Source organism: Neltuma alba, unplaced genomic scaffold (genome assembly GCF_004799145.2).
Source record: "Neltuma alba isolate B1F8T4 unplaced genomic scaffold, ASM479914v2 tig00011300_pilon, whole genome shotgun sequence".
Lineage (NCBI taxonomy): Eukaryota > Viridiplantae > Streptophyta > Magnoliopsida > Fabales > Fabaceae > Neltuma > Neltuma alba.
In genome coordinates this window covers 16997-44508 of record NW_021636009.1, presented here as the reverse complement: position 1 = coordinate 44508, position 27512 = coordinate 16997, and the positions used below count along the sequence as shown (strand labels likewise).

The 27512-nt window shown below is 35.6% G+C and overlaps 4 protein-coding genes across 7 annotated transcripts; 2 read left to right on the top strand and 2 right to left on the bottom strand.

The window, feature by feature from the left end:
* The first annotated feature begins 2323 nt into the window (after positions 1-2323).
* On the top strand, positions 2324-5593 carry LOC114711605 (H/ACA ribonucleoprotein complex non-core subunit NAF1-like). Of its 2 annotated transcripts, XM_028896022.1 has the most exons (4): positions 2324-2975; positions 3021-3386; positions 4008-4085; positions 4282-5593. In XM_028896022.1, exons 1-4 carry the CDS (start codon positions 2451-2453, stop codon positions 5344-5346), a joined length of 2034 nt encoding a protein of 677 aa, XP_028751855.1. In that variant the 5' UTR covers positions 2324-2450; the 3' UTR covers positions 5347-5593. The 2 variants fall into 2 exon arrangements, with proteins under 2 accessions (XP_028751855.1, XP_028751854.1); XM_028896021.1 differs by having other exon boundaries at positions 2324-3386.
* Positions 5594-6141: 548 nt separating this feature from the next.
* Positions 6142-10386, bottom strand: LOC114711599 (protein ULTRAPETALA 1-like). Its single transcript, XM_028896016.1, has 3 exons — positions 9847-10386; positions 8199-8523; positions 6142-6514 (listed from the first exon to the last, which is right to left on the bottom strand). Exons 1-3 carry the CDS (start codon positions 10055-10057, stop codon positions 6340-6342), a joined length of 711 nt encoding a protein of 236 aa, XP_028751849.1. The 5' UTR covers positions 10058-10386; the 3' UTR covers positions 6142-6339.
* An 8871-nt stretch (positions 10387-19257) lies between these two features.
* LOC114711597 (beta-glucuronosyltransferase GlcAT14A) lies at positions 19258-23760 on the top strand. Its single transcript, XM_028896012.1, has 4 exons — positions 19258-20590; positions 22615-22690; positions 22804-22919; positions 23108-23760. The coding sequence occupies exons 1-4, from the start codon at positions 19981-19983 to the stop codon at positions 23614-23616; spliced, it is 1311 nt and encodes a 436-aa protein (XP_028751845.1). The 5' UTR covers positions 19258-19980; the 3' UTR covers positions 23617-23760.
* On the bottom strand, positions 23752-26126 carry LOC114711598 (formimidoyltransferase-cyclodeaminase). Of its 3 annotated transcripts, none has more exons than XM_028896013.1 (3): positions 25930-26126; positions 24730-25138; positions 23752-24431 (listed from the first exon to the last, which is right to left on the bottom strand). In XM_028896013.1, the coding sequence occupies exons 1-3, from the start codon at positions 25951-25953 to the stop codon at positions 23914-23916; spliced, it is 951 nt and encodes a 316-aa protein (XP_028751846.1). In that variant the 5' UTR covers positions 25954-26126; the 3' UTR covers positions 23752-23913. The 3 variants fall into 3 exon arrangements, with proteins under 3 accessions (XP_028751846.1, XP_028751847.1, XP_028751848.1); XM_028896014.1 differs by lacking the exon at positions 25930-26126 and adding an exon at positions 25821-25904; XM_028896015.1 differs by lacking the exon at positions 25930-26126 and adding an exon at positions 25591-25787.
* Positions 26127-27512: the final 1386 nt, after the last annotated feature.

The window sequence follows — 27512 nt, the reverse complement described above, 5'->3', positions numbered from 1 at the left end:
ATGAGAGTAGCTGCGTGTGGCTTTCAATCACGTTCACAGTTGAGTGAATGCCCATGATATTGACCTTATATTACAGGTTTCAGCATTTATTAACGTTACGCTGATATTTCTTCCCCCAGAAAAATAAGATCAACGCCATTCTCCATTAAAACCGCAGAATTGACCATTTGAGAGCACTGTACAAAGCCCATGAAAAGGCCACCAACATCAATATTATTGGCTCTGGCTGCTATCTCAACATCAAGTCTCTTACTGATACATAATGTGCTTGCAATGAACGAGATTTGGAATTTGATTTCGACTATCCTGAATTAGAATTCAAGCAATTTTTCCATAATGAAAAGCTTTTTGCCAGAGGTTGGAGCCTAACATATGCACCAAGAGGCAAAGAGAGTGAGAAAGAGAGGAAGGTTGACGATGAAAGGCCATGTGAAATAAACTTTGTTTTGATTTATGTAAAATGTGTTCATATGTGTTTTTAAATGTTATTTCAAACAAACCCAAAACTCAATTATATGTTATAAGCATAAACATTAATGTGTAAAATCAATGTCTCGAGATATTATTAACGGTAAATAAATGATCATTGGGGCACGTAGCTTCTTAGTTGTGGCCGATGAAGACAACGATGTGACGATGAGCTTTCTCTCCGGCTTCCGACATGCTTTCTTCTTACCTCGGTGAATGATGTGTCGCGTTATGCTTTCTGCTCCCTATTCATCTGTATATCAAGGTTACATTAATTACTGACCAAACTATACTACACGTCATTGAGATTTGTTTGCGAGACACAAATTCAAAATGAAAGTGCAAAGAGTGTGGCCATTTTTGTCATTGCATATATTTGTTCAGAAAATGATCACAATCCTTGATGATAATTCTTAAAATTCGAGGACCTTATCTGTATATAATTTCATTACATGCGTTCTATTTTTCATCTTCTCAATTTTTTTTAGAAAATTACAATGAGGTTTTAAGAAAAAAATAATTATTAAAAAATCTCAATAAGGTAATAACAACCTAAACAATTTGTAATCACAAGTTTTAAAATAGAAAATAAAAATTCTTAAGACTTATTTCGTAATTATTTTTTGTTTATTGAGACCTTATTATAAATTTTTTTTAAAAAAGGCAGAGCGGCGGAGGATTACTCTTAAGTTTGCAGTGTCGAATAACAAGTCATTGAAGCAGAAGAACCAGTTACAGGACCGATCTATTTTATTGGATCACTCGGCCATCTTGGTTCTTTCCGCTCTGTATCTGATTCTAGATTTCTAGTCAAAGAGAGGCAAGTTATCGGATGGGCTGGGCTGGTTAAAAAGGACACTGATGTTCTCCTATTTGTGTCTAGAATGGACTTGGACTTAAGATTTCGTGTTTAAATGGTAAAGACTCTTGCCCAGGATCAACTCTTTAATAAATTAAGAAACACAATAAACCGACCGAATTGAGTCTAATAGAAAGAGTTTCGAATAGGATTTATTTTTAATAGAAAAATACTTATATTTTAGTAAAAAAAAAAACACAAATAACAAGATAGAAAGGTACTCATTGGAAAAGTTTATATTGGTCTTATGTACAGGATCTATTTTATATCTTTACTAATTTTTTTTTAAATTAATCATATTAATAACTAAGTAGAAGGAGGAGAGAGAATTCAGAAATATGCTTATAATGTTTTAGAAAAAAATATTATATTAACTAATTTAATTAATATCTTTAATTTATTTAGATTAGTTATTAAGTTTTATATTAAGGATAGAAGAAGTAATTTTTTTTTAGTTTTCATCATTCACCATTAAAGATATTTTCCGAAAGATTATTGGTCATCTTTCTCAATTCTCCGCTCCCCTGTGATACTCAGCTATATCCATTCCAAGAATATTATCAAATAAGGTATTAATTTTTTCACAGATCCCACAAAATAATTTATAAGCAAGAACATGATAAATTCAACCAAAAAAAAAAAGGCTCATAAAAATGGAGAGAGTATTAGTAGGCTTTAATTTTATCCGTTAATAATATCCATTGAATAATTTTTTATTAAATTTTAATTTAATGAAGTCGATTCGGAAAAAACATAGTTAATTATTTATTTTTTTAAACATCTTCAACACAGAATCAATATTAATAATTGAAAATTTTAGAATTAAATTTAAGTTTGGGAAATGAAATATGAATTTAAATATAATCTATTAATAATTACATTTTTATAATGCATTCTCTCTCTCTTTTTTTTTTTTTTTTAACTAATACACTTTGTTTGTAGCCGGTCCCCTAGGGTTTAAGGAGCGAACCGCGCACAAAACCTCCGCTATGCCCCCTGAAGCTTCTCTTGAACGTCTTCAACAACGTTCCAAGATCAAAATACCTTATTCTTGGTGCTGGATCAAACGATTTTACTTTTGCCCACCGAGTCATAGATTTTATATCTGCCCCAAATAGATTCGATGGCTGATCAAGAGAACAATGGTATTGGGGTCGCAGACACATTCCCTCTGGTGCTCGAGGATTGTTCCTTCGAGGAGTTGGATAGAAATCCTGTTGTGTCTAATAGCGTGAAGAAAGTGGAGGAGAGAGCCAAGTGTGAAAATTTGGGGATTCCGAGTGGTACGGTGGTGCAAGAAATGAGAAATGGTGCTGAGCCTACTGCTATAGAATCTACTCTTGTCTTGAAAGTGGACGGAGAAGCGTGTGAAAGTTTGGGGATTTCCGGTTGTAACATTGAGGACGGGATGGGAAGTATTAGTCTAGCTGGCGGGCTTCAGAGTTCTGAGCAGGATATGAGAAACGGTGCTGAAACAATTGCTGTAGAAGCTACTACTGTCGTGGAGGCGGATGATGAAGTGCGTCAAGAAATGGGGGTTTTGGGTGGTAACAGTATTGTTAAGGAAGGGGTGGGAAGTACTAGTTTGGTTAGTGGTCTCGGAAGCTCTGTTATAATTGGAAAGAATGACGGGAAGACTGAGACTAAGATGGATGAGGATGAGAGCGAGAGTTCAGAGTCGAGTGAGACTGAGATGGATGAGGATGAGAGCGAGAGTTCAGAGTCCGAGAGTGATGATCCATCTTCATCAACATCTGCATCTTCTAGTAGTAGCAGTGATAGCGACGATAGTTCTACTAGTGGTGGTTCTAGTGATGATGACGATAGTGAAGATAGTGAAGAAGAGGAACATCAGGAAGAAGAAAAAATTACAAAAAAGATTGAAGTGGAAGTTGAAGAAGGTGAGATAAATGACTCTGATGGGCAAGAGCTGGGTACTGACACGGCCGTCAATGATGATGAAAATGCTGGGGAGGTTTCTTGGAGTGGCATTAATGATGAAGATGATGAGGATGGGCCTGCTACGGAAGGACCCATCAGGTCAAAGAACGAGGTCAAGGTAATTTTATACTTCAACTCAGAGACTGAATATTTGATAGTATTTTGGTCTGGAACCCGATGGTGCCAGTAAATTTGATTGGCGACGCAAGTGAAAGTATTGCCTTCTGAACCTAGTTGGTGAGGACTGCTTTGAGTTTGCCGATGAAATTTTTTGTAGTGGGGTTAGTTTGGATATCGTTGGGGACTTCGCTAGGATTCCTCATCTCATATGAGATGTTTTTGGCGGATATTCATTAGATAATATGATCTTTACTGGTCGCGGTAATTGAGTCTCATACTGTATAGACATGCAAATAATGGCTTTGAGTGACGAGATTTTACTCCCGTGATGCTTACCTGCAAGTTAGTTTGTTCTATAATACTAGTTTGTATCATTACTGGCAAGCTAAGCAAGTCATGTTATAGGTGTAATCTAGGTTTCAAAGTGTTAAGAGCCTTTTACATTTTAGATCTGAATTTTATTGTATTCTTAAAATATTTTGATATGTCAGGCATGGTGCTCGCAAACATATTATGAAGCATGCTTTTTTGAACTAATCTGTGTACACAGTAAGCCTTGCTCTGTAGTATTATATAGTTTTATTTTGAGCTTGACTTTTGAACTGACTGTGCTTTTCAGGATCTTCCTTCAGTTCCTCCTGTAAATGTGACCATAGAACCGCACCATCAAATGCTGCCAGTAGGAGTAGTTATGTCGGTAAGATAATGAAAACCACATCTTTGATTAGGGAAGGATAATAGGCATTCACTATGACCTTTATTAGTGGCAAATGTTTTATTTTTGGCTGCATGGTGGCCTGGGTTTAAATACAGTAAACAAAATATCTGTAGTATAAAGGATAGCTTGTCAAATAATATGGTTGATAAACTGAATCAAGTAACTCATTTTACAGATAATCAGCCCCCAAGTCATTGTGGAAGGGATTGAGAAGCATGATCCTCTTAATGAGGGGTCCATTCTCTGGATAACTGAAACCCGAACACCACTAGGGTTGGTTGATGAAATCTTTGGACCTGTCAAAAACCCTTACTATATTGTGAGATACAATTCTGAAAATGAAATCCCCAAGGGTGTCCATGTGGGTACTTTGATCTCTTTTGTTCCAGAATTTGCCAATCATGTGCTTAATAACAAGGATGTTTACAAGAAAGGCTATGATGCTTCTGGTTTGAATGATGAAGAGGTGTCCGATGAAGCAGAGTTTTCTGATGACGAGAAAGAGGCAGAATACAGGAAAATGCAAAAAGTGATGAAGCGAGGCATTAGTGATAAGAATCATGGAAAGCATAAAAACAACAAAAAGAAGGCTTCGAGGAAAAATGGCCCGGCAGCACCTCCCAACCCTGTCCCATCTGCTTCAACGCATAATCATCAAAAGTTTCCTCCATTTTCAGGCATCAGACCAGGTCCTTTCGAGGCAGCTTCGATTGTTCCACCCTTTCGACCTGCAAATCCCGGCCCTAATTTAGCTTCAAATGGAGTTTGGACAAATGGGATATCACTTATGCAGCCACAAACAGCTCTGCTTCCCAATGGATTTCCTCCTAATGACCTATCTTTGTTCCCAGGAAATGCACAAAATCCTTATCAGTTGCCAGTGACAGGAATTCCATTTCAACAGCAGTTAGGCCCCAATCTAGGATCGCTTCCACTTCCAGGAACCAGCTTGCCCCTAGTACAGCCTAATATATTTGCGCAACCTATGCATCCACAGGGGCTTCTTGGTCAAAATCAAATGACATTTGGGATGAGTTTCCCTCAAGTTCAGACATGTGTTAGGGGTGGTGGAGAGCAAGGCTTTTTACAGTACGGCATGCAACCAGAAAAAAATCATAATTTTCAGTCAGGTTCTGACAATGTCCATGCTCCCAATCAATTTAGGTCCGGTGGCTCTGCTAATCGTGGAAGGAAAACCTTTCACCAAAGGGGAAGGAAAGGCTGGCGGCCAACAAAGTAGAAAGTTCTGTGTGCTCCCCTGCCCATGCAAATCTTTACCCGGGCCATACTGGATGTTCCCTTTTTTTTTTTTTTGAGCGTGTAATGTTGAATCTTGGGTTGAAATGAATCTACTTGAGCTATATTTGGTGCCTATGATTATTATCAACTACATAAATATAAATGTAAAACGCGATGAAAGCGAATTACTTGCAGTGACAGAAAAAATAATGATGATGAATACTAATAGATATTAGATCACAGTAAAACTATTAGAACTTGAACTTTTTGCTTCTCACAATACACTTAGGTTATTTTCATACGGTCTAGATTTCATGTTAAATATTACTCGTAAAATTCTGTTTATCAGCATAAATTGGTGGACTTTGTATATTTTGTACATGTGACATATCAGGCTACTTAGTTCATCTCTCTTTACCAGTACTTAGTTCATCTCTTTAATGTTTTTCTCATAAAACATTTAGTAGGCTATTTTCATGCGGTATAGGTTTCATGAAAAAAAAAATGACTTATTAGATAAAAACTAATTTTTGTTCACCCAGCTTCATAAAAAAAATAATTTATTATTTAGTCAACTCTAGATTTTATGACATTTCAAATATTTGTTTTTCTATATTTTAAAAACAAAAATTTGGCTACTCAAATTAACTTCTCAAAATAATCTAAGACCTGTTTTGGTAATTGACTTTTCTTAAAAACAAACAAACAATGTAAAAAATTTTTAAAAAGTGATTTAAAAGAGAAACACTTTCCTGGAAAAAATGACTAGGACAAAAGGGCCCTTAAAGGGAAGATAGGAGCAGATTCCTTCAGACAGAACAAGAATACTGATAGAAATTTATAATCCAGCCAATGGGAACAATCAACGGGGCACCGTGGCTGGAACATCAATCCAATTAGGAGTTATAACAAAATTATTCCTATGACGGAAGAAATGACTCATATGAAGAGAAGGGGTGTGAATATGAATATCAGAATTAAGCAAAAACAGGACTCAAACTTTGGCATTCCTGGTAAAGTCAGTACAGGTCTGGCAGCTACAATCTGAAAAACGGCAGATATCACATCCAAAGCACACACAAGAAGTGCAACCTTTGCATGTCGGAGTACGAGCACATCCTCTGTAAACTCTGCGACTTGCTCGTTCTTCCTCATCATCGCATGTTATTCTGTCAATACAGCTCACCGTTACAAATTATTGCTCCATATATATGTTTTCACATGATAGCAAAGTAAAACTTTAGAGAATTCTTTTTTTGGGGCAACGTACAACTGCGAGATTATCATGTTACATGTAACTTCAAGAACTTGTCTAGAAGATAACGTTGAAAAATATATTAGAGAAAATGATCTTGAGCGAAACAGGATGTTGACCCCCCCCCCCCAAAAAAAAAAAAAGGACAAAAGCTACACGGTACAATTACATTGAAGTAACGAAATCATGTCTTTTTAATAAGAAACGAATAACTTCAAATGCTTTTCTTATAACTAGAATGAAATAAAGATTCCTTCACATGAGCTAGATAATCAAAGTGATAACACATTGTTTTGGGCAAATTTTCTTCTCTTTTCATAAAAAATTTAGTCCAGAAGGCAAATGCATACCACTCCCAGCAAAGAAAGTTCCAGTGATTATTTAGAAGAGACCCTAAATTCAGAAAGAGCTTCGATTTTTTTTCCCAAAAAAAATTCTACTGGGGATGGTAGCACCTTATCTATCAAATCAGAGTATCTTTTATAATCAAATCAAATAGCAAGGTGTTTGGGGCCAGAGCAGGCTGAAGGAAATGGAAATGTAGCACTGGGCAGAACAAACATATGAAATGACTGTGCAAAATGATGATTTCCTTCAGAGCCAGAGAGCACACAAGTCCCAGACGGCCAGAAGCAATCATTATTTTTCCTCATGCTACACATTTTACACCTGCATACAATATTCTCTTGGCTTTCAACCACCCTCCACGCAACGCATATCGAGAAATTCTGGTTATTATTAACCATTATCTTAAAAATCAGCCCTCGAGGCAGAATATGAGCTGGAGATGTATATAACTCAAGTAGGAATAATAAACTGAACAGAAGCAATAATGGTTAATATCAATGGAGGCTGAGCTGTTCTTGTCATTTGGATCATGGGCAACATTGACATGCTAGTACAAGGAAATAATTTTTCCACCATTTTCAGTTTTCATCAACCATATTTTCATTTTGCTTGGCAGGAATTGAATACAATGACTGACGCAACCAACAACCAGAAGGACTGGTTCTACAAGCAGCTCAAATTCTTCAGGTAACAACATAGAGTTGCAAACTTAAAAGGCAAACTATACAAGACTTGTCAACATGTTATTCATAAAGTTCTTCATCAAGCTGCGGCAGAATAGAGGAAGGTGGAAGCACAGTTTGGAATCACTACTTGATACAAGCTGATTTGACAAAATAATTTTTGTGAGAACCTAGATGTTGTGTCCAAACGTATAATCGCAGGAGGTGGTCAACCCCAAGACTCAAGAATTTTTTTAATTACAAAAAGTTATTTTATTTAGAATGGACAGCAATATCTCTGCTTAATGTTGTTACCCACTCCGTTCCAGATTATACATCACAGAAATAATTATTACAGCTCTATTAGCCTAGGAACATTCACTTCCATATTATTTAATACGGGGTAAGCCTTAAATAACCTGCATTAAACACAAAATATCAATAATTTAAACACCATCATTGCAAGCATGGTTTATTAACTTGACCGTTAATTCTTATGTAGAAAAACTTTGGTATGCAGCACCAATGTTTTAGGTTTATTAGCACAAATATTCAATTCAGTGCAAGAGACTAACTGAGTAAGCATACTTGTCATATGGAAGATCAGCACATTTCCAATTTGCATCTGCCAAAGCATCATGGTGAATGCGGCATTCCTCTTTAGTCCTCAGGCGGAACCTGCGCTTTTTTTTGCACCTAGTACAGCTGATAAATTCATCACGGTGACATGACCGTCCATTATTCAATCTATTGGAACCATTAACAGTTTTTGATACTTGATTGTAGTATTTGAGAAGCACCGTTTTGTACAGGGAAACCTTCTCGCCATTAATGATCACCCAGATATTATTCTTCCATTTCCTGGCTGACTCTCTTCCAGAGTGTTTCTCAAATGCAGCAGGACTCAACTTGTCTAGCCATAAAACACCATAATGGAAGTGAGGTCATGGTGGGGAGAGAATTGTTTTAAATTCAATTTTCCGGATCAAAACCACATAGCATGAGAGGCAAAGTGTCAAATATAGAAACAATTTATATTTACTTCATGACCACATAAGACACAGTAGAGATCAGGCCAGGGCAAAACTTAGATGCTTCTGGATGAAAGCAAGCAGAAAGCTAAAAACAATCATTTATATTTTATCTCCGCATTCTGAATTAATCAAGTAGATTTAACAGCTTGTCTGCTGCATTCAAGTATTAAAGACACATTAACACAATAAACTCTGAATCCACCCCGAAAAGCTCCTCCACATGGAACAAACCCATTAGACTTTTAATCTAATCTCATTCATATAATCTCTTTCCTGGACGGTGATGTCCCAGGCGCTGGTCAAATTCAATCATAAAGACATGCCAGAATACTACTTTCTATATCAACATAGGTTTTATTGCAGTGTAGTCCAAGTAGGATTGCTGGGGAAAAAAATCGTTTAGTTTCCTCTGCGTCAGTGCTCTATGTGTGTGTGACATCACTGCGCTGCCGGCGACAAACAAGGTTTATATGATAGCGCGCATTCTTCAATACGCCTACTGTATAGCCAGCGGCGGACTTCTTCTCGGGGTAACCAAAACTCTAGATATATAATTGATCAAACAACTGAAAGCAAACAAGTGGATGCCAGAAACAAGTCCATAGATTATGTCAACGTATGTTAATATGCAGTTTGTTGTATCAGACTCGTACGTAGTCTAACCTCCTGATAAGTTAACCCAAGGAAAACTACTCTAATTAGCATGCAGGTTATTAGAACATGTCTTTCCAGTGACCAAACCACAATGCAAATAACTCCTTTCATCAGATTCACTTTGCTCATTAGAAGTATTAACAAAACCGAGCATAATAACCTTAGAATAAGACTACCGAATCTCAGCCGTGATGGACATGCGATACTATTCAACAGGCACAACTTTGCACCGAACAACTAGCCATGTTTTACTGCCAATGACTTCATATAAAGAAAGAACTGCATTCGCGTAACTCCATTACTCGACCAAAGGAACGTCTTCATTGAGACAAATCAACATACACCTGAACTGTGTAACTGGCAAAAGAAGTGACGACTTGCATAACTATTGTTACCAGCACTAAACGCAACGCAGATTAAGTAACCAACAGCGACGCACATGAACGTGAACATTCAGACCAACAGAAATCGCACACTCAGGAAATCAACATGCATAAAAATCAAAACCTCAACTTTAGAAAGAGCTCGGAAGAGAGAGAGAGAGAGACCTTCCTGGCAACCAGGGGTGCATTCACAAGTGATTTCGAGGCATCCATTTACGAAAACCCTAAGCCGTCCGACAGCGTCACCGTATCTATGGCTAGTACACCCACATGTCACCTCCACATAGTCTTCAACCCTCTTCACCCCACTCACCTCCCTCAGTTCGTCATCACTGAACATTGTAAACCCACTTTCTCTATCTAAACAATTTGCCATTGTTCTCGTTCGCGAGAAGAGAAGACTCTGTTTCGGCCAGGAAGAGGGAGAAGAAAAGAGATAAAACCCAGAGGATATCTTGCAGGAAAGTCGAATATATAGTCGAAGGAAAGATATGCGGCGAAAAATCAGGAACAGTACAAGGATATCCTCCAAATGATGGAGTATTGATACGATATGGAAAACCCCCGACAAAAGCTCTCAAGGAGGTTAAAGAAAACCCGAAACTACAAGCAGCCCCCAAGGGCTACTCCAAGAGATCTGGCAGGAAAAACATTGAGAGACAGAAGAGAGAAGAAAGTAAGCGCACGAGAGAGAGAGAGTGGCAGTGACAGAGGTGAGTGATGGGACGGTGAATGAGCTGGCGGAGCAACACCAATGTGCTGTGGCGAAGGGCTTAAACTCCCAAAGCCTTAAATAGTCAGCTCAGCTATCTGCATGATCTGACATTAGGCCCTGTTTGGTTTGCAGCAAATTTGGTTTCACATACGAGGCTCTCCATGTATTTGACTTCTGTATTAATTATCCTTAATATTTGTTTCTAGTGTTCAAATAATTTGTTTATATACATTTGATATGTTCTCTAATCATTTGATATAAGATTTAATCACACACTTAATCTCTTGATGTTGGCAACGAAAAGCCCTCCCATTATTCTTTGAATTTATTGATTTTTTATTCTTATTAAGTTCAGGGGCCTTATTTACAGGAGGAAATCTACTTGTTAGTCGTTTCAGTGTCCACTTTAATTTCGTATTTATTTCTTCCCCTGAAATTTCATATTTCATTATGCCACGTTTTAGATACGAAGAGAAATGGATATACATATATAAACTTAAAACATATTCCTCATGTCTTTAATATAAGATCTATTTAATTAATTTGATTATATTAAGAAAGTTAAGTGGGTTAGTTAATTATAAGAAATATGACATATTTTTCTTAAAATACCATAATCTTCTTCCATAATGTCTTCCTTCCTTCTCTTACTTGACTATAGTTGAAAGAATATTCATAAAAGTAATTCAGAAAAAATTAATAAATATGAGAAACAAGTCTCATATTTGAAATTAGAACCAACTCAACAATTATTTCCTATATTAAAAACGGAGTACTATTATGATGCCGAAGGAAGCACATGTGTGTGGGGTAGATGTTAACCTTGAAATTGGACAAGGCTGAGTTTTTTTAGAGTTAATGCACGAAATTTATATCCTCCAATTACATACAGTACGTGAATCATATTGCAATATTTGGTGCGTCGGACATGATTATAGTTATATACAGCCTTGTATTATAGTAGTAGCTTAGTTGAGAGGTCACGGATTCAATAATGCTTCTTTAACCTTCGTTTTATTAGTTTGTCCCCTTTCAAATTTTTTATTTTATTTTAAAAAAGGAAGAAGCATGAAGTAGTTTGGAGTGTTGGTAACTACGTCCATGTGCTATTATTATTTGACTTTGAGTAACAAATTTGGTCTTACTCAGTGCTTTTGGGCGATAGGGTTTCAAGAAGTGTGTGTGTGTGTTGTCATACCTCACATGCCTACCATATTTTTTGTCGAGAATTTAAATCTGCAACCTTATACTTAAAAAAAAATTCTAAAAGAAGTGCTTAATGCCAGTAAAATTACAAGGCCCCGACAGATATAATTTGGATGTACATATACTATATCAATTATATGCAAAACAGGTGATGTGTTTTTAACTTTGATGGACAAATTTAACATTTATTATGGCATAAAAATTAGAAAGACAATTTGATCAAGATAAATATTATATTCATTAAATTTTCAAGGCAACCAAGTATCATGAAATATATCTTAGCTAGCTACTATATCAATTACTTATGATCCATGACCAATAAATCTTCTTTTGAATCTAGTACACCTTTTTAGTTTCAATATTTCTTCACGCATTTTAATGAGCTCTATACAACTGTCTATTTGACTTTTTAGTCCGATTGATTTTTATTTTTGAAGGTTCGAATGATTTTATTGTTTTTGTACGATTTGAAGATTTGAAGATAAAGTAAATGCTTCGCTGTTTCGTATAAAAATTAGTTTAGAGTTAAATTTTGTCCTAAATATAAAATTTTAATATATTTTGTCCCATATACTTATTATTTTTCTAAGCTATCTCTATATATTAATCGTATATGTTGAGAGAGTTTGCATCAAATGATAATTTTAATGCAAATGATTTGACAGGATGTTTTAGAAAAGTTACTACATTTTTTCACATATTTACTTCATATACTGTAAAAATACTTTTAAAACTATAGTTTGGTTTTTACTCAAACACCCTCTTAGTCAAAACTTGACTAATATAGTGATCGGAGTCTCTAAAAATAACTTTTTAATCATGATTTACGATGCACAAGATAAGATTGTAAAATGAGTTTTGTTTGTGCTTGCATCAACATGCTTATCTTACATTAAAAATTAAAGGTAGGAGCAACAAATGCTGATCTTATATGACTCATATATATCCTAAAAAGTATGGTTCGGAAATTGGAATAATCAATAATGCTTATGTGAAGGAACGAAGGCAGTATTTAATTTGTATTATATATGAGAATGAGATGGCTTTTTTTTTTTTTGGCTTTTTTGGTCTGACTCAGTTCGCAATCTCTCTTTCTCTGCGGACAAATACTAGCAGACTTCGTGGTCCTGCTACAAGCAAAGGCATGTCTGTTCTGAGCCTATCACGATTCCTGCAGATTGCTACTCTTTGTATCTGACGGTACCAACTTCGGTTATCCCTCCACCAACTCAATATTAACTCATTTATATCAATCTGAATAGTCAAAAGATTAAAGTTGTCATAAAATTAGTTTTAAATATTATCATTATTAATTACATTAAACTCAATATCATATCTATCTACACCCACTCTCACTGCTCCTATCAACCACCTATTTTCAATATAGGCACATCTGAAAGAAAACTATTTGGTGTTTCAGCAAACGTATAAAGTAAATAATCATATGAACTAATAAAGACACATCTTCTAAAAGGTGCTTTATATATAAAACGAGAGTGAGTATATATATATACAAAGCGACCTATCAAGAAATCCATGTCTAAAATATAGTTGTCTTCATATAATGTTGTCGTGTCCAACGCTTGTTTCACTTTACGTAAGTATGTGTTGTCCCCCCAGCTGCGTGGTGTTCACAGACAGTGAATTAAAGCCATCAACTATATATATATAGAGAGAGAGATCAGATCATGAACTTTAAAGTAAAGTTGCGGGACAAGAATAGATTTTGCAATGAGAAATTATCACAGAATTTAACAGCTGATGGATATCTGCAAAATGGATTCCATTGTCTGGCCTTATGAAAACTTGAGGTTATATATTGTTATGATTTGTGAAATGATGAAATCCAATCCAAGTCATTTTATAAGTTTGCCGTGTGGCATGCAGCAGGCAAAGGGCAGTGGTTTCTATGATTGCGTTTTTGCTAATTTTTGTCAGCTCCCAATGGCTTTTGTCCTCCGACACTGATGCACGGAATAAAGCAATGTTCCCTTTAAAATCTGCACACTATACCCTATTGTCATAAGCTATTATAAGGTGGCGTGTTATTCACACTACATTCAAACTTTTTCTGCTTGGCGCCTATAAGCACTTGTGCTGGTAATCATCATCAGCTTGGCCTCACTTTGGTAGGCGCAGCTGAAATAAAAGTACAAACCTTTTCCATTTGAAAAATAGAAGAACAAAATATACCATAGAATCCATTTGCATATGATTCTCGGGTCGGGTTACTGAGTACACTGTTAATAGTATAGTATTATAACTAGTTCAGTGGCATGAAAGCTTTTTTTTGACAAGTTCAACCGTACTTGTGAGTTCAGATTGTTAATACCTGTCCTTTTGATTGGGAAAAAAAAGAAAAAGGCTAATAGGTGTAGTATTGGCCATTGGGAAGTGGGGAGGATGAATAATTGAATGGGGGTTTTATATATGGGCCAGTCCTGCGCATGTCATGAGCAGTTTTGTAAACAGAAATTGTTGGCTAATCAACTACCTAATGCTTGACTTGTTGGTATTTCGTTTGTTCCCTCCCCCTACCCTGTCCCAGCTGAAATTAGAATCCAATGTTTAATGAAGCAAGAGCTAATTGGCCATGTAGACAGGTTCTTGTTACTTTTTCGATTTTAAATATAAAATACTTTTTGTATTACACTAAAAAAAGTCTTACATTTAGGATAAAAGAGTAGTTTTTATTTAATTTGTCTGGTTAAATCAAATACGACGTTTTGTCTTGTTTAAAGGGAAACTTTTTTTGATGTTTGGGGGACAGGTGGACGGAGAAAAGCTGCGAGTCAGGTTGTTGCTTGTGCAGCATTGACGATGTAATGGGTTCATGTTACTGTTGTCTGTGTAGGCGCCAGTGCCAACCTCCTTACCTCACTGACCACATCAAATTCCGCTTCTCATTTTACTGTATTTATTACTCTCTCTCCTTTTATTGTGACAAGACATTCTTTTTTAAAAAAATAAAAAATAAAGCCTAAAAATATATATTTGGTTCATGCTCTTTAGGAAATGTTTGGATGGAAAGCAAATTATAGCTGTAAAAAATATTTTTATAATATACAAAATAAATCGTAAAAAAATATTTTTAACTTTTTCATGTTACCAAATACCTCTAAGTGTGAGTTAGCTATATACCTTATAATAGTAAAAGCAGGGAGTATATATCACGGCATTCTTATTTTTTTAATTTGAAAAATACACTCTTCTTTTTATTCTTATTTTGAGATGTATGTTATATATTTTTTAATTTTTTTTCATAAGATAATGTTTTTTAAATATTTGAATTTTATAATTTTATGTTAATAAAATAATAAATGAATATATAATTTGACCGTTCATTAAAAGGGAGAGGGATGACTTATCACGATATTTTCTAATAATATATACATTTTCCGTCACTAAATTAATGGGGGAGTGAGATTTAACTCCTCAAATATCGATTTAAAGACAGTCATGACTTTGCCAAAAAAAAAAACTCAAAACATTAGTTGCAAATATTAATTCACACACTTGTGAATATGAATCTCGATTTAACTCGATTGCAAATGGAGAGATACTACACTTAAAAATGGAATACCTTATTTACATTTAAGACTCCAAGACTGTCGTTCTGCCACTAAATTATGGTTAGAAATATAATTTCCTGCAATGTCAAAAAAGCGATTTACATTTCAGAGTCATATGGATCTCAAGATTAGTAACGAATCACTGGGCTTTGTATCTTGGGCTGCAATATCAGGAAAAAATGCTTTAAGGGCCTTGTCCAGTCCCAAGAGAAAAAAACCACGGTGACAAAAGCTTCTCCCTCTTGCTCTCCCGGATGGCAGGGCACCGTTTGGGTGACACCCAAACCATGGTTTGGGTGATAAGTCACCCAAACACCCACTCAATTTGTACAAACCATGGTTTTGGGTCAAAACCATGATTTTGGAAAAAGCAAAAATTTTTTACTTTTGGAGAAAAAAGAGAGAGTGTGAGAGCCTATAGCTATAGAATATGTATCTTGTTATTTTTTTATAAACATATTTAATCTTATATTTTATAAATATATATACATATTAATTATTTATTAATTATATTATCTTATGTATTATTAATTATGTTAATAAAAAATATATTATTAACAATTTTATTCCTTCAAATTAAAATATATCATAAAATCTATTTTTTTCTGTAATTATCATATTAACTTTTGTCTTTTTTTTTTATAGTAATTTGTATATATAAAAAGTGCTTCTGATAACAACTATCCAAACACTCTCACTTCTCAAAATCACTTTTTCATAAAATCTATTCTTTCCAGAATCTATTCTTCCCAGAATCTATTTTTCAGAATCACTTTTCCAAACCACGGTTTGGTTTCATCCAAACACATCCTTAATTTAACAAATATTCCTTAATTTTATTAATTTTCAAGATTATATACTTATTTTTTTGGGACCCTGGAAGGACCCATTACACCAATGTATAACTGTTTACTGTAGGCCAATCAGAATCAAGACGTTATTCACTTACCGTCTGATGATTCAGAAGCAAACGGTTAATGAGTGGGTTCCACGGCATGTATTTGTGGGAGCGGATCACCCTAACTTTCCGTCTTTCTGTGAATCCGATAACTAAATAAGTAAATAGGCGTTCGCTGGGGCTAAAAAAAACCAGAAGGATGTCCTGTGCAGGGATAAAGCATAAGCAGCACAGCTATGTAGAGAAGAACAATTTTTGGTTTAATAATTATTATTTCATTAATTACCTAATACCAGTTTCGGTTCTTAGGGTCTGTTTGGGTAGCACCCCAAACCATGGTTTGGGGACCCAAACCATGGTTTGGGGAAAATGCTACCCAAACAGCCTCCAATATTTTGAAACCATGGTTTCATCTGAAACCATGGTTTTAACCTCTAAAACCTTGGTTTTGTGGAAAGCAAAATTATCTTGCTTCTGGTGCTGAAGCTTTCGCTGTTGGGTTGTCAGAAATTATTTGGACAAAAAATGCCCCTTGACTCGCTTGCGTTGTTGGCGTGGAGAAATGGTTTACGGTCATTTGGTCCTGACGCAGCAAGAGAGTGAGCCTGAAAGAATCATAAAGCGGAAAAGATAATTACTATAATAAATAATAAATTGTTTTAATGTGTGCTTATTTATTTTGTCAAAAAATATCATGATATTTCATATTTATAATCTTTAAAATAAAATAATATTTTTTTGTTGGTAAAAAATATTTATTTTTTCCAGAAACATTTTTAATCTTATATTTATAAATATATATACACATGTTAATTATTTATTAATTATGTTGGTAAAAAATATATTATTAACAATTTTGTTCCTTCAAATTAAAATATATTATAAATCTATATTTTATGTAATTATCATATTAACTTATACCCTTTTTAGTAATTTGCACATATAAAAAGTACTTCTGGTAATAACTATCCAAACACTCTCACTTCTCAGAATCACTTTTTCACAAAATCTATTCTTCACAAAATCTATTCTCCTCAGAATCTATTCTCCAGAAGCTATTCTCCAAACCATGGTTTGGTTTTATCCAAACACTCCCTTAATATAAGACTCTGTTTAACTTTTATTTTGATCTAAAATATAAGACTCCAATCCACTTTGTCTCTCATATTTATATATATTTTTTCAAAGTAGTCTTTCTAACAATGATAGTTGTAATTAATACACTTGATTACCAAAGATATTTTAGGAAAGACAACACCTATTTATGACAAATAACTAACTGAACTTACTTCCTTAATCTCCTTAAATTAGTCAACTGGCTTTTATAATTAGGATCGGAAGTAGTACAAGTTTAATAGTAAACAGTAATATTATAATAATACTCATTTGTACCTAACAATTTTTTTTATTTCATTAATTACCTACTACAAGTTTGATCGTAAACAGTAATATTATAATAGTACTCATTTGTACCTAACAATTGCTTCTTCTTTTTTGGCCTGCCATCTGCACAATTGTCCTTATAATTTGTTAATACAATTTGATAATACAAATACAATATCCCAAAGCTCGAGAAGTTTCCAGATGAGCGGACTTCCAGCTTGAAGGTGCCCTTATTTTAATTAGTGTTAATTGTCTAGATTATCTTTTCTCCAATGGTCGAATCACCAAACGCAAGTTTCTTTTTTTTTTTTACTTTTTTTTTATCCCATCAATCACTCAACATATCAATAATCAATAATCATTAATAAAGTAATGAAGGCTTCAAATTCCTGATGTTAATGATACTCTCATCTCAAGCACACGCGTGCTGTACAATGTGGCTAATTCACTGATGAGTTGTAAGGACTGAAAATTAAATATACAGAATTACAATAAATTATTGGCATGCTTTTAATTATTAGATACTAACACTTTATTATGTTTATCAATCTTATTAAAAAATAAAATTTTTAAAAACCACACATTTTTTCAAATTTAATAAGAGCCACTGATGTACCTGAAGCGGCTGCAAATTAAATTGGCTTACTTGTATTTTCAGTTTACCGGTATGCTTCTTCTGCTGTGCCAATAACTACAATAAAATTGCCATGCAAATTCAGATTGAAATTGTCGGTCATAAAAATCTTAAAAATGCAAGCTGTTGTAGGCTCAACATAAAATTCAGATCTACCAATCAGTTTATTTAATTATTTTTTGTTGTTGATAGAGACCGGTCAGTTTATTTTATTTTGCTTCAGCATTAAGTTATGCCTTTTCCTCCTCTCTAATGAATCTCAGCAAAATAGAGAGAGAAGTACAGGTAAAATAGGACCAATTTTTGAATTTCTTACGGAGACAATACGCCTTCTTTTACCTTTTCTCCCAATAGATTTCTCTCCACAGCAATTTTTTTTTTAACCTTCTCTCCACAGCAATTAAATCTTGTCTTGGCAAATCTGATCTTAAGTTCTTAACAGCCCTGTTTCTCCTCACAAAGATATTCGCTCATTACAGCTAGCTATGACGAAAAAGCCAGAATTCAAGCTCCTAGATGCCACCGAAAACCTTGAAAATGATTACCCATAACGAAAAGCAATGGCGTTGATTGGGAGAAGTCGAGGCGCGATGGAGAAAAATTAATCCACTTTTTTTCCCCCTCTTCACAGCTTAATTAAAGGAAATATATATGGAGATTTCAAGACTTGCCTTTGCTCCTCTGCGAACGAAAATGCAGCGCTTTCAATTTTTAATTGGACTTTAAAGAGACAAGAACAAGGTGTGAGTAGAGTTAAAGATTGAAACTTTCTTAATACAACCAAAAATAAGTGAGAGTTCCTGTTTCTTTGAACATAACTGAAAAAGGGTAATAATTTTTGGAGTTGCATTGGATATGGATAGTAGGCACGACTCATGACATCAGTTTGGCATTACAAGTAGAACTCAGCGAGCCACTTGAACTAACGTGAAAGCAATTGAACTCGAATGAAAGCATGTTTATCATTATTAATTAGTACAAATACCCCATCCTATACCTATAACTGTTTAGTATCCGGCCTTGGGGTTAATGATTTTGGCTAAGCTTAAAGCAAATCCCAACGCCATCGGCTCGGCTCGGCTCATTTTCGCTTCCTTCCTTTCCCACTTTTTAATTGTCAAATCCGCTTCTCCTTCTCCTCCTCCTGCTCCCTGTTTTCCTCATATCACTGTTACTCAGATTTTGAATCTTCCTGCCTTCAAATTCTTTTTTTTTCTTCTTGGTCATTCTCTATTTTTGAATCTTTATTGAATCCATTAGGACTCTTTGTTTTGGGTTATTTGCCTATATAATCTCTTGTTTTTCTTCTCTATAATCTAATCCTCCCTTAGGTTGGAAGTTATATAAAACTTGCATTCCAAGCGTGTTCTTTTTCTACTTCTGTGTCTAGTTTTGGAGGGGTATAGATCTCGGGCCGTTTCCCGAGGGAAGGAGAAACAGCAGATAAACACACTAAAGAACAAGCTGCATCTAAGTAATTGCTGGCGAGATCTCAAGGGGAAAAAAAACGAAGATTTTCAAGTTCCTCATTTGACGTTACTTGTAAAGAGACTGGAGGGTGACTTGTCGCAAATTTGCTTCCATCTTTTCCTTCCTCCAACTTTGTCCCTTTCTAGTGAGGTAACAGGTTTAGAGCCTCTTCTCCATAGCTGGGCCTCGAAACCAAACATTTCTCATGTATCCCGTTAATTTCTGGTCCCATATCACAATCTTAGCATTTTTATCGATTTAACCGAAGTTAAATCATGCATCTCTGCGTGAAAACCAGATTTTATCGATTCCCAAGCTAATTCTTCTTCATAAAAGGTAACTTTGTTCTGTCTCTGAACCTCAAATACTTCTCATTGGTCTCTCCTCTTCTGAAGATTTGTGGTTGTTGCTTCGAATTCCAATGAGTATGAGGAAAAATGGTAATTCTCATTCAGGAAGGATATTTAGTGATAGGAAATGGATTATACCATTTTTTGCCAGCTTGCTTGTGTCTGTTAGCCTGGTTCTCACAGCTATTCTTGGGGCGCTTAGTTCTTCTAACGTGGGAGAACAGTCAACGTTTGACATTATTTCATTTGCAAGATCAGAGGATTCAAGTGGGTATTTTGTGGAATCGGATTTGGAAAGATCGTGGAGTGCTAATAAGGTTCCAAAAATAGAGGAGGCACCTAGGTTTGCTTATCTTATTTCAGGCACGAAAGGTGATAGTCATAGGATGATGAGGACTTTAGAAGCAGTATACCACCCAAGAAATCAATATGTTTTGCATTTGGATCTTGAGGCTCCGCCCCGTGAGAGGTTGGAATTGGCAACTGCAGTGAAAGCTGACCCTACATTTCGTGAAGTGGAGAATGTTCGTGTCATGTCTCAATCCAATCTGGTGACTTATAAAGGTCCAACTATGATTGCTTGCACCCTTCAAGCTATTGCAATACTATTGAAAGAGAGCTCAGAGTGGGACTGGTTCATAAACCTCAGTGCTTCAGATTATCCTCTTGTGACACAGGATGGTTAGCTGAAAAACCCTTCTCACTATCTGGCTTCATGATTTTATATGCTATTACTGTTACTCTTGTCAAAACTCCAAAAGCTTGAGTTTGAAACTATGCTGTTTTAGAGTTGTTTTGAAAACTTGAAACTCGGTCCTCGTTTGAGTTTGTCCTGCAGGCAATAGGTATGTTTGTAAATGTGTTGAAATGTTGTTTGCCTGGAATCTTGAGCACAACCTTGTATTATTCCTTGATCATTTATTTGGTAAATTTACACTGGCGATTTGAAATAGAAAATTCATGGGACTTCATCCATATCCTGATTTTTGTGGATGGATGTGGAGGATAGATCTCTACATAACAGTTGGATTAAGTGATGATTGGATTAATCGGTTTTAGATTGTCTGAATGAATATTCATCGCTTCAGATTCACACAGTCTCCAAAAGTGTAGTCTGGCTTGCAATTACTTGCTTTGGTGTGGCTATTTCCAGTAGTTTATTTCTATTAGACCTTCTTGCCACCGTGGTCATCCTCACTTGAAATCAATTCTGTTGACCCTTAAGTAAGACAGAATTTAGCTACCTCATGTTATACTTTGGATGTTCCTAAGAGTGATATACAGTCTAATGCTATCATTCAGGCTATTTTGATAGTCCACTAGCAGACTTCAGAGGAATTTCATTAGTTGTTGAATTTTTTGTTCTTATATGAGCTAAAAAGTGAGATATAGCTCAAAAAGTTGTCTAGACAAAGGTGTACGAAACTCTTTGATTTCATAATTCGAAGTCTTATTGTTAAAGATAATTGTCTAGACAAAGGTGTACGAAACTCTTTGATTTCATAATTCGAAATCTTATTGTTAAAGATAATGTCAATATCTCTATGTAGTTGTCTGTGTGTTGGAGTTACACCATGTGCACTTCATGTACTTGAGTGGAGTTATATAAGCTGGTGGGAGGTGAAAAGATGGACCATGGCTAGGTATTTGAATGCTATATTGAGGCCAAAAAAGAAAAAGAATATTATGTATCTTGAGACGTTTCCGCATTTTCACTTTCCTTGGTTACTTCTCTCAAGCATACCCCAACTTCAAAGTTTATAAGCTTAGCACCTGCTGAATTGCATTTAGGAGCTGCACTTGATCAGCTAACTTTATTTTAAGGCTTAATTTTTTATTCCAGAAAAAGCTTTGATGGTTACTCATAATGTTTGGACGGGGATGTTGATAAAATTAAGAAATTCTTTCTATATTGGTTTTGGCCCCAGTAGAATTCATAGCTCCTGCATATAAGATTATGTTTGAGAATTTTATAGCCAATATCTTATAATCTTCTGGCATTTAGACACGTTGTGCTGCAAATGTAATTTGCTTTTGAGTCGTCTTTTCTACTCATTTTGGAAATTGCGGACACTTTCATAATTGCTTTAGATATAATCCATCTCCTCAGAAATTCTTCATCACTCATGAGTTTATCTAATACGATACATCACTCTTTAACACTCTCCCCTTTTATTTACCTCCCTGTTCCTTGTAGCTGTAATATACAATTGACGGTCATGAAAGTTTTCCCTTCTCCTTTTTCTTTGTTTTTTGTTTCATTTTTGAGGTTCAATAAATATGTAGACTTTCCCGCAGTGCATTGTGTTGGAGGTGCTGTTTGCAATTTCGACCTATTATCAGTTATATTTAATCTTTAAGTAGTGTTAGTACCAAAAAATATCTGCTTATGATGGATGTCAAAATGGGTGAGATGGCTCAACTGAAAATACCTAAGAACACATAAATTCTTTTCATTTTCTTGTTACATGTAATGGTTTTTTCTCAGCTGTTTTTAGCGTTTTGTAATTGCCCATGAACCTTCAAAATGTTCTTGTGAACGGAGATGTTTGAATGGAAATCAAATCATGATTTTAAAAGTGCTTTTACGTTATACGAAGTAAATATATGGAAGAGTTTGTCTCGTTTTGCAGAAAAATATTTTTTAAAAGCACTTTTCAATTGTTGCCAAACCGTAATCTGACACATATATTCTGGTTTTGCAGATTTGCTTCATATCTTTTCTAATCTGTCTAGAGAGCTCAATTTCATTGAACATACCCACATTGCTGGTTGGAAACTGTAAGAAAGTTATGACTGTTTGAATGCAATTAAAATGATGCTTTTCTCTCCATTGCTTCACCGTATCAGTTTACCAAGTTTTTCCATTTCTTTTTCCTGCCTCTGATATTCAGCAACCATAGAGCAAGACCAATCATCATCGATCCGGCCCTTTACTTATCAAAGAAATCTGCTATTGCATGGACGACTCAACGAAGAACACTTCCCACCTCTTTTAAATTATTTACAGGTACATTTATATCTATGACTCCACATGCATTGATTGGTTAATTGTCCATCATAAGCTTACACAGTGCAGTGCTCTTGTAATTGTTGCATAAAATGCGGCCTCAAACATGACATTTGGCTTGATGTGGAATATAGCATATAGCTCTTGATTTTTGCATAAACTGCTTTTGTGTTTGTTTCTGAGCACAGGTTCAGCTTGGGTTGTGCTGACACGATCTTTTGTGGAATACTGCATATGGGGCTGGGATAACCTTCCAAGAACAATTCTGATGTATTATACAAATTTTATCTCCTCTCCAGAGGGTTATTTTCACACAGTCATTTGTAACACTGAGGAATTTCAACATACAGCTATAAGCCATGATCTTCACTACATAGCGTGGGACACACCACCAAAGCAGCACCCCATGTCTTTAACGATGAAGCACTTCAACAAAATGGTTCAAAGCAAGGCTCCCTTTGCACGGAAGTTTGCTAAGGACGATCCGGTCCTAGACAAGATTGACAAAGAACTTTTGGGACGCACACATAGATTTTCTCCTGGAGCATGGTGCGTTGGCAACTCAACAGGAGGCGCTGACGCTTGTTCCTTTCGGGGCAATGATACTGTGTTCAGGCCAGGCCCTGGTGCTGAGAGGCTGCGTGAATTATTTCAAACTCTATTGTCTGAAGATTTCAAAAGCAAGCAGTGTTCTTGAATATTTAACAATCCAATTAGGATAATCTCAAGTGTAAATATGCGGTTATAGGTTACATTGATTCCAAAGGTCGGTATTTTTGTGCCCAATGTATCAAACATTCAAAGCTCAAAGTTAAGAAAGCAAAAGGCACCATGAGCAGCAGTTTTTCAGGTGTTTGTTTTATTTTGGTAAAAACCATCATTTGGTTGCCATTAGGGTCAAGTCAACCATTAAGGCAATTTACAACATGTATCTTTCTTTGAGTTACAAAGAAGTTGTTTTCGCTTAGATAGCAACTAGCAAGTGATCAGGAGATCACTTTCTATTACCAGCAATTAAAGAGGTATATTTTTCTATGACCATTTCCGGAGAAAAATCAGTGAAATATCCCCTCTCTACATCCAAACCCTCTTCAGCAGCCAGCATCTCGACTCGATTCTGCACCCGGTCGGCTCCGACCTGGTTTGGCTCCAGTAGCATGCAGGCAATTTCAGTTGAGTCTTCACCATGAACGAGCCCTAGTGTCTGAACTGTTGGCAGTCCACCGCCACGAGCACTAACCGTCTTTGCAATCCTCCTTGTTGCTGATACATCTGTGGACAAAATGGGTATGTTGTAGAGAGCCACCCAAGGACGTGCACCGATCATGGAGATGCCTTTGGCTTTTGAAACCATGATAGGTCCCTCCTCAGGGTTCTGTGGAAGGATCTCAGGCATCGTCCATCCTGCCCATTGGCTTCCCATGAAATTAGGCCTGTAATACCCTAGCTCTCGCCTGATAATGTCAAGGGGTTTCCCTGTTGGGTGTGCTGCAGCATACAAAAACACTGGCACTGCATTTCCCAGGAAAAAAAATAATCGTTCAAAACATGAATATGATAAATACTTCTCCACAACATTAGTACGTATTGCAGCGAGAGAATGGATTGAATATAGGAAAAATTACAACAAGGTTTCAAGAAAATAAGTAATCATAAAAAAAATCTTGTAACAAGCAATCATTATATACTCTTATCATTTTATGTACTGGAATTTGCCACTACATACAGTTCACTTATTGTTAGGCTTTTTTATGATTACATTCCTTCCTTAGATCTCAATGATTTTCCCCTGAATATATCGGACACTAACCATTGAATCGACTGCCAATGTCAGCAGCAACTGCTTTAGCAAGCCAAGCAGCCTCATCCAGTGAGGCACGACCAAGAGGGTGGAACAAAATATCATCCACAACGCCTAATCTTGGATGAGCACCATCATGTGATTCAAGGTTGATGGAGTTGAATGCAACCTCCGCCATGGCTATCACCGTTTGGTGCAAGGGGCTATATATAGCATTTCCTGTACAGTCATGAAGCACGTAAGATACAAGAGTGTACCTTGTTCTGTTGTAAGCTCTGTCGTCACATTTGGTTATGATCACGGTTTCTGGGTTCGCCCTCGCGGCTTCTTCAATGGCGTCAAGTGTTGCACTGTTTCGTGCTTCAGAGATGAACATCTTGCAGCATAGTAACATCGACTGGTCAACGGCTTTCTTGTCCTAACAAGTGAAAAATGGTCCAACCAAGTCAGCAAATACAACATACTGAGGACAGAAGTTCGACTCTACTTGCATATTATGATATTTAACCGGCTCATTTTTCCTTGAATGAAAAGATAACCTATGGATGACAGACATGTTAAACTTGAATTGAGTTCACTGCGAATTATTTTATTTTTTCCAGTGCCATATGGTTGCCCCATAGTTTTAAGAAAATTGCGAAACTAGCTCCGGTAAGTTAGTTAACGCACGTGACGACTGTGCAATAACTAGCTAGCCCTTGGCTAAATCCCTTGACCTTGAGGACGTCCTCAGGATCAGAAAGAAGATTTTGAAAGAACTACAGAAGCAAAATAAAAACTCTTTCCGACCTCCGTAAAAAAAGAACAGTGAAAATACGAACTTTCATGGTCATTCTGGGGGGGAAAAATGATATTGTACCAGAAACTCACCGATGGAGAAAATGTCTTTCTTACAGGGAAAAAAACCGACGATCATTGATAGAACCATATCTATTTAAGGATTAATTCATTATTCCCTTCCACTTTCTGTTTCGTTCCATTAATACTTGGATTATTCAAAGATCATTTCAGCAAAGAAAACCCAGAAAGATTTCACTGCAGAGACATAAACCAGGACAGGGGAAACAGAAAGAGAGAAACACAAAGGTCTTAGTAAGTACAATCTGTAGTTGCATTGCATGAATTGACACGAGAAACTTCTGCCAGTTACATCAGATTGATTGGAAGGTAAAAATTCAGAATCGAAGAAGTGGGAATAGATTTTCTGACCTTGCAAGTGGGATGGAAATCCATGGGTGTCGATTCAGCTAGGTGTGGTCTCTCTTTCTGAAAAGTGAAAACTCAGCGTCACGAGTGAATTATGGGGTGAAAAACAAAACAACGAGAAGGCACACAGATTAGTGCTAAGTGGTTGAGCCGTGGCACAATAAATAAGCCACTGGGGGTGACTCAGCTCTTCGCCCGCGGATAGCAACACGCAGAAAGGCGAAAGTCTACGTCTTTCCGTGTTGGCATGTAAGGAACTGCATTCTCAGAAAATAGTTTAATCTAATTAACGTGCGTCCCGTGCTCTCAAAGTGAAATCATTGAACTTTTATATTATAGACAGGAAAAGTACTGCAGTCAAAAAAAGAAGACGATGAAGTTTCGATAAGTGTGCAGCCTTGTCGTTTATATTTGTTGGAAATAAAATGTTACTGCCTCTTCTAATTATAAAAAATTAGTTCACTAACTTAAAGAAATGAAAAAAAAAAGTTAAGCTAGTTATTTATAATAAATAGATATTTTTTTTAAAAACATTTTTACTAATAAAGTATATTGACTAAAACTACTATTGTTAGAAGAACTACTTTAAAAAGAAATAGATATATACACACACGAAAGACAAAATGAATTGAGGTTTTACATTTAGGACCAAAATAAAAGTCAAATAAGGTTTTATATTAAAGTGGAGAGTTAGTATTATTTTCATATTTTGTTCCCAAATCTGATCCAAATGTTTTAAGAAATATTAACAAGTTAATTTTTTTTTTTAAGAAGATAGTACATTAGTACGTGACAAAGAATTGAAGACGCTTGGCTCCCCGGTGATCCCGAAAAAACACCGAAAGACGCTTGCTTATCCATTGGCTTGGGCGTGAATCACGTGCCGCTATCCCGTAGCGGCTCACATGCTCATCATCCTTTCGAAGGTCAGACAGTTGCTCCGGCTCTTATAAATAACTTTTCAATAAGAAAAAAAAAAATTTGTTACATGAAAATGTTTATAAATATGCAATAGTAGAATCCAAACAAGCCTTTCATATCCCCCAAATCATGATTAACAAACCTAATCTAATCAAATACATATTCGCAAGAAACTAAAAATCTAATCATTTCTTGCGGATGCATGATGTGTATAATTTTGTCTGAGTCCGACTGATTTAGTTTATATTTATTGAGTTTTCAGGCCTAATTTGATTAACCTTTATCTTATATACATACATAAACATAAGCATCGCCTTCAATGGCGTGTTGGAGTAGCGTTGCGAGAGATAATGAAGAATTGTTAACTGTTGCAATTTTTGGAAATTACAAAAATGGCTATATACAGTTCTGCCTCCTTCTCTTTTTATAAAAACCATCCCTGTCCTTTTATTAAAAATAAAAACATTTGACCAAATCACCATGTGAATAAATTTTTTTTGCAAAAATTAATTAAAAACAATATATATATAAATTGTGAGTTTGTTCTAAAAAATATCTATGGGGAAGAGAGTATAAGAGAGAATAGATAATGAATGAATATTATTTCAAGAAACAATATAATAGATATATTGAATTTTAAAATAAGTAATTAATTCGGAAAAAAT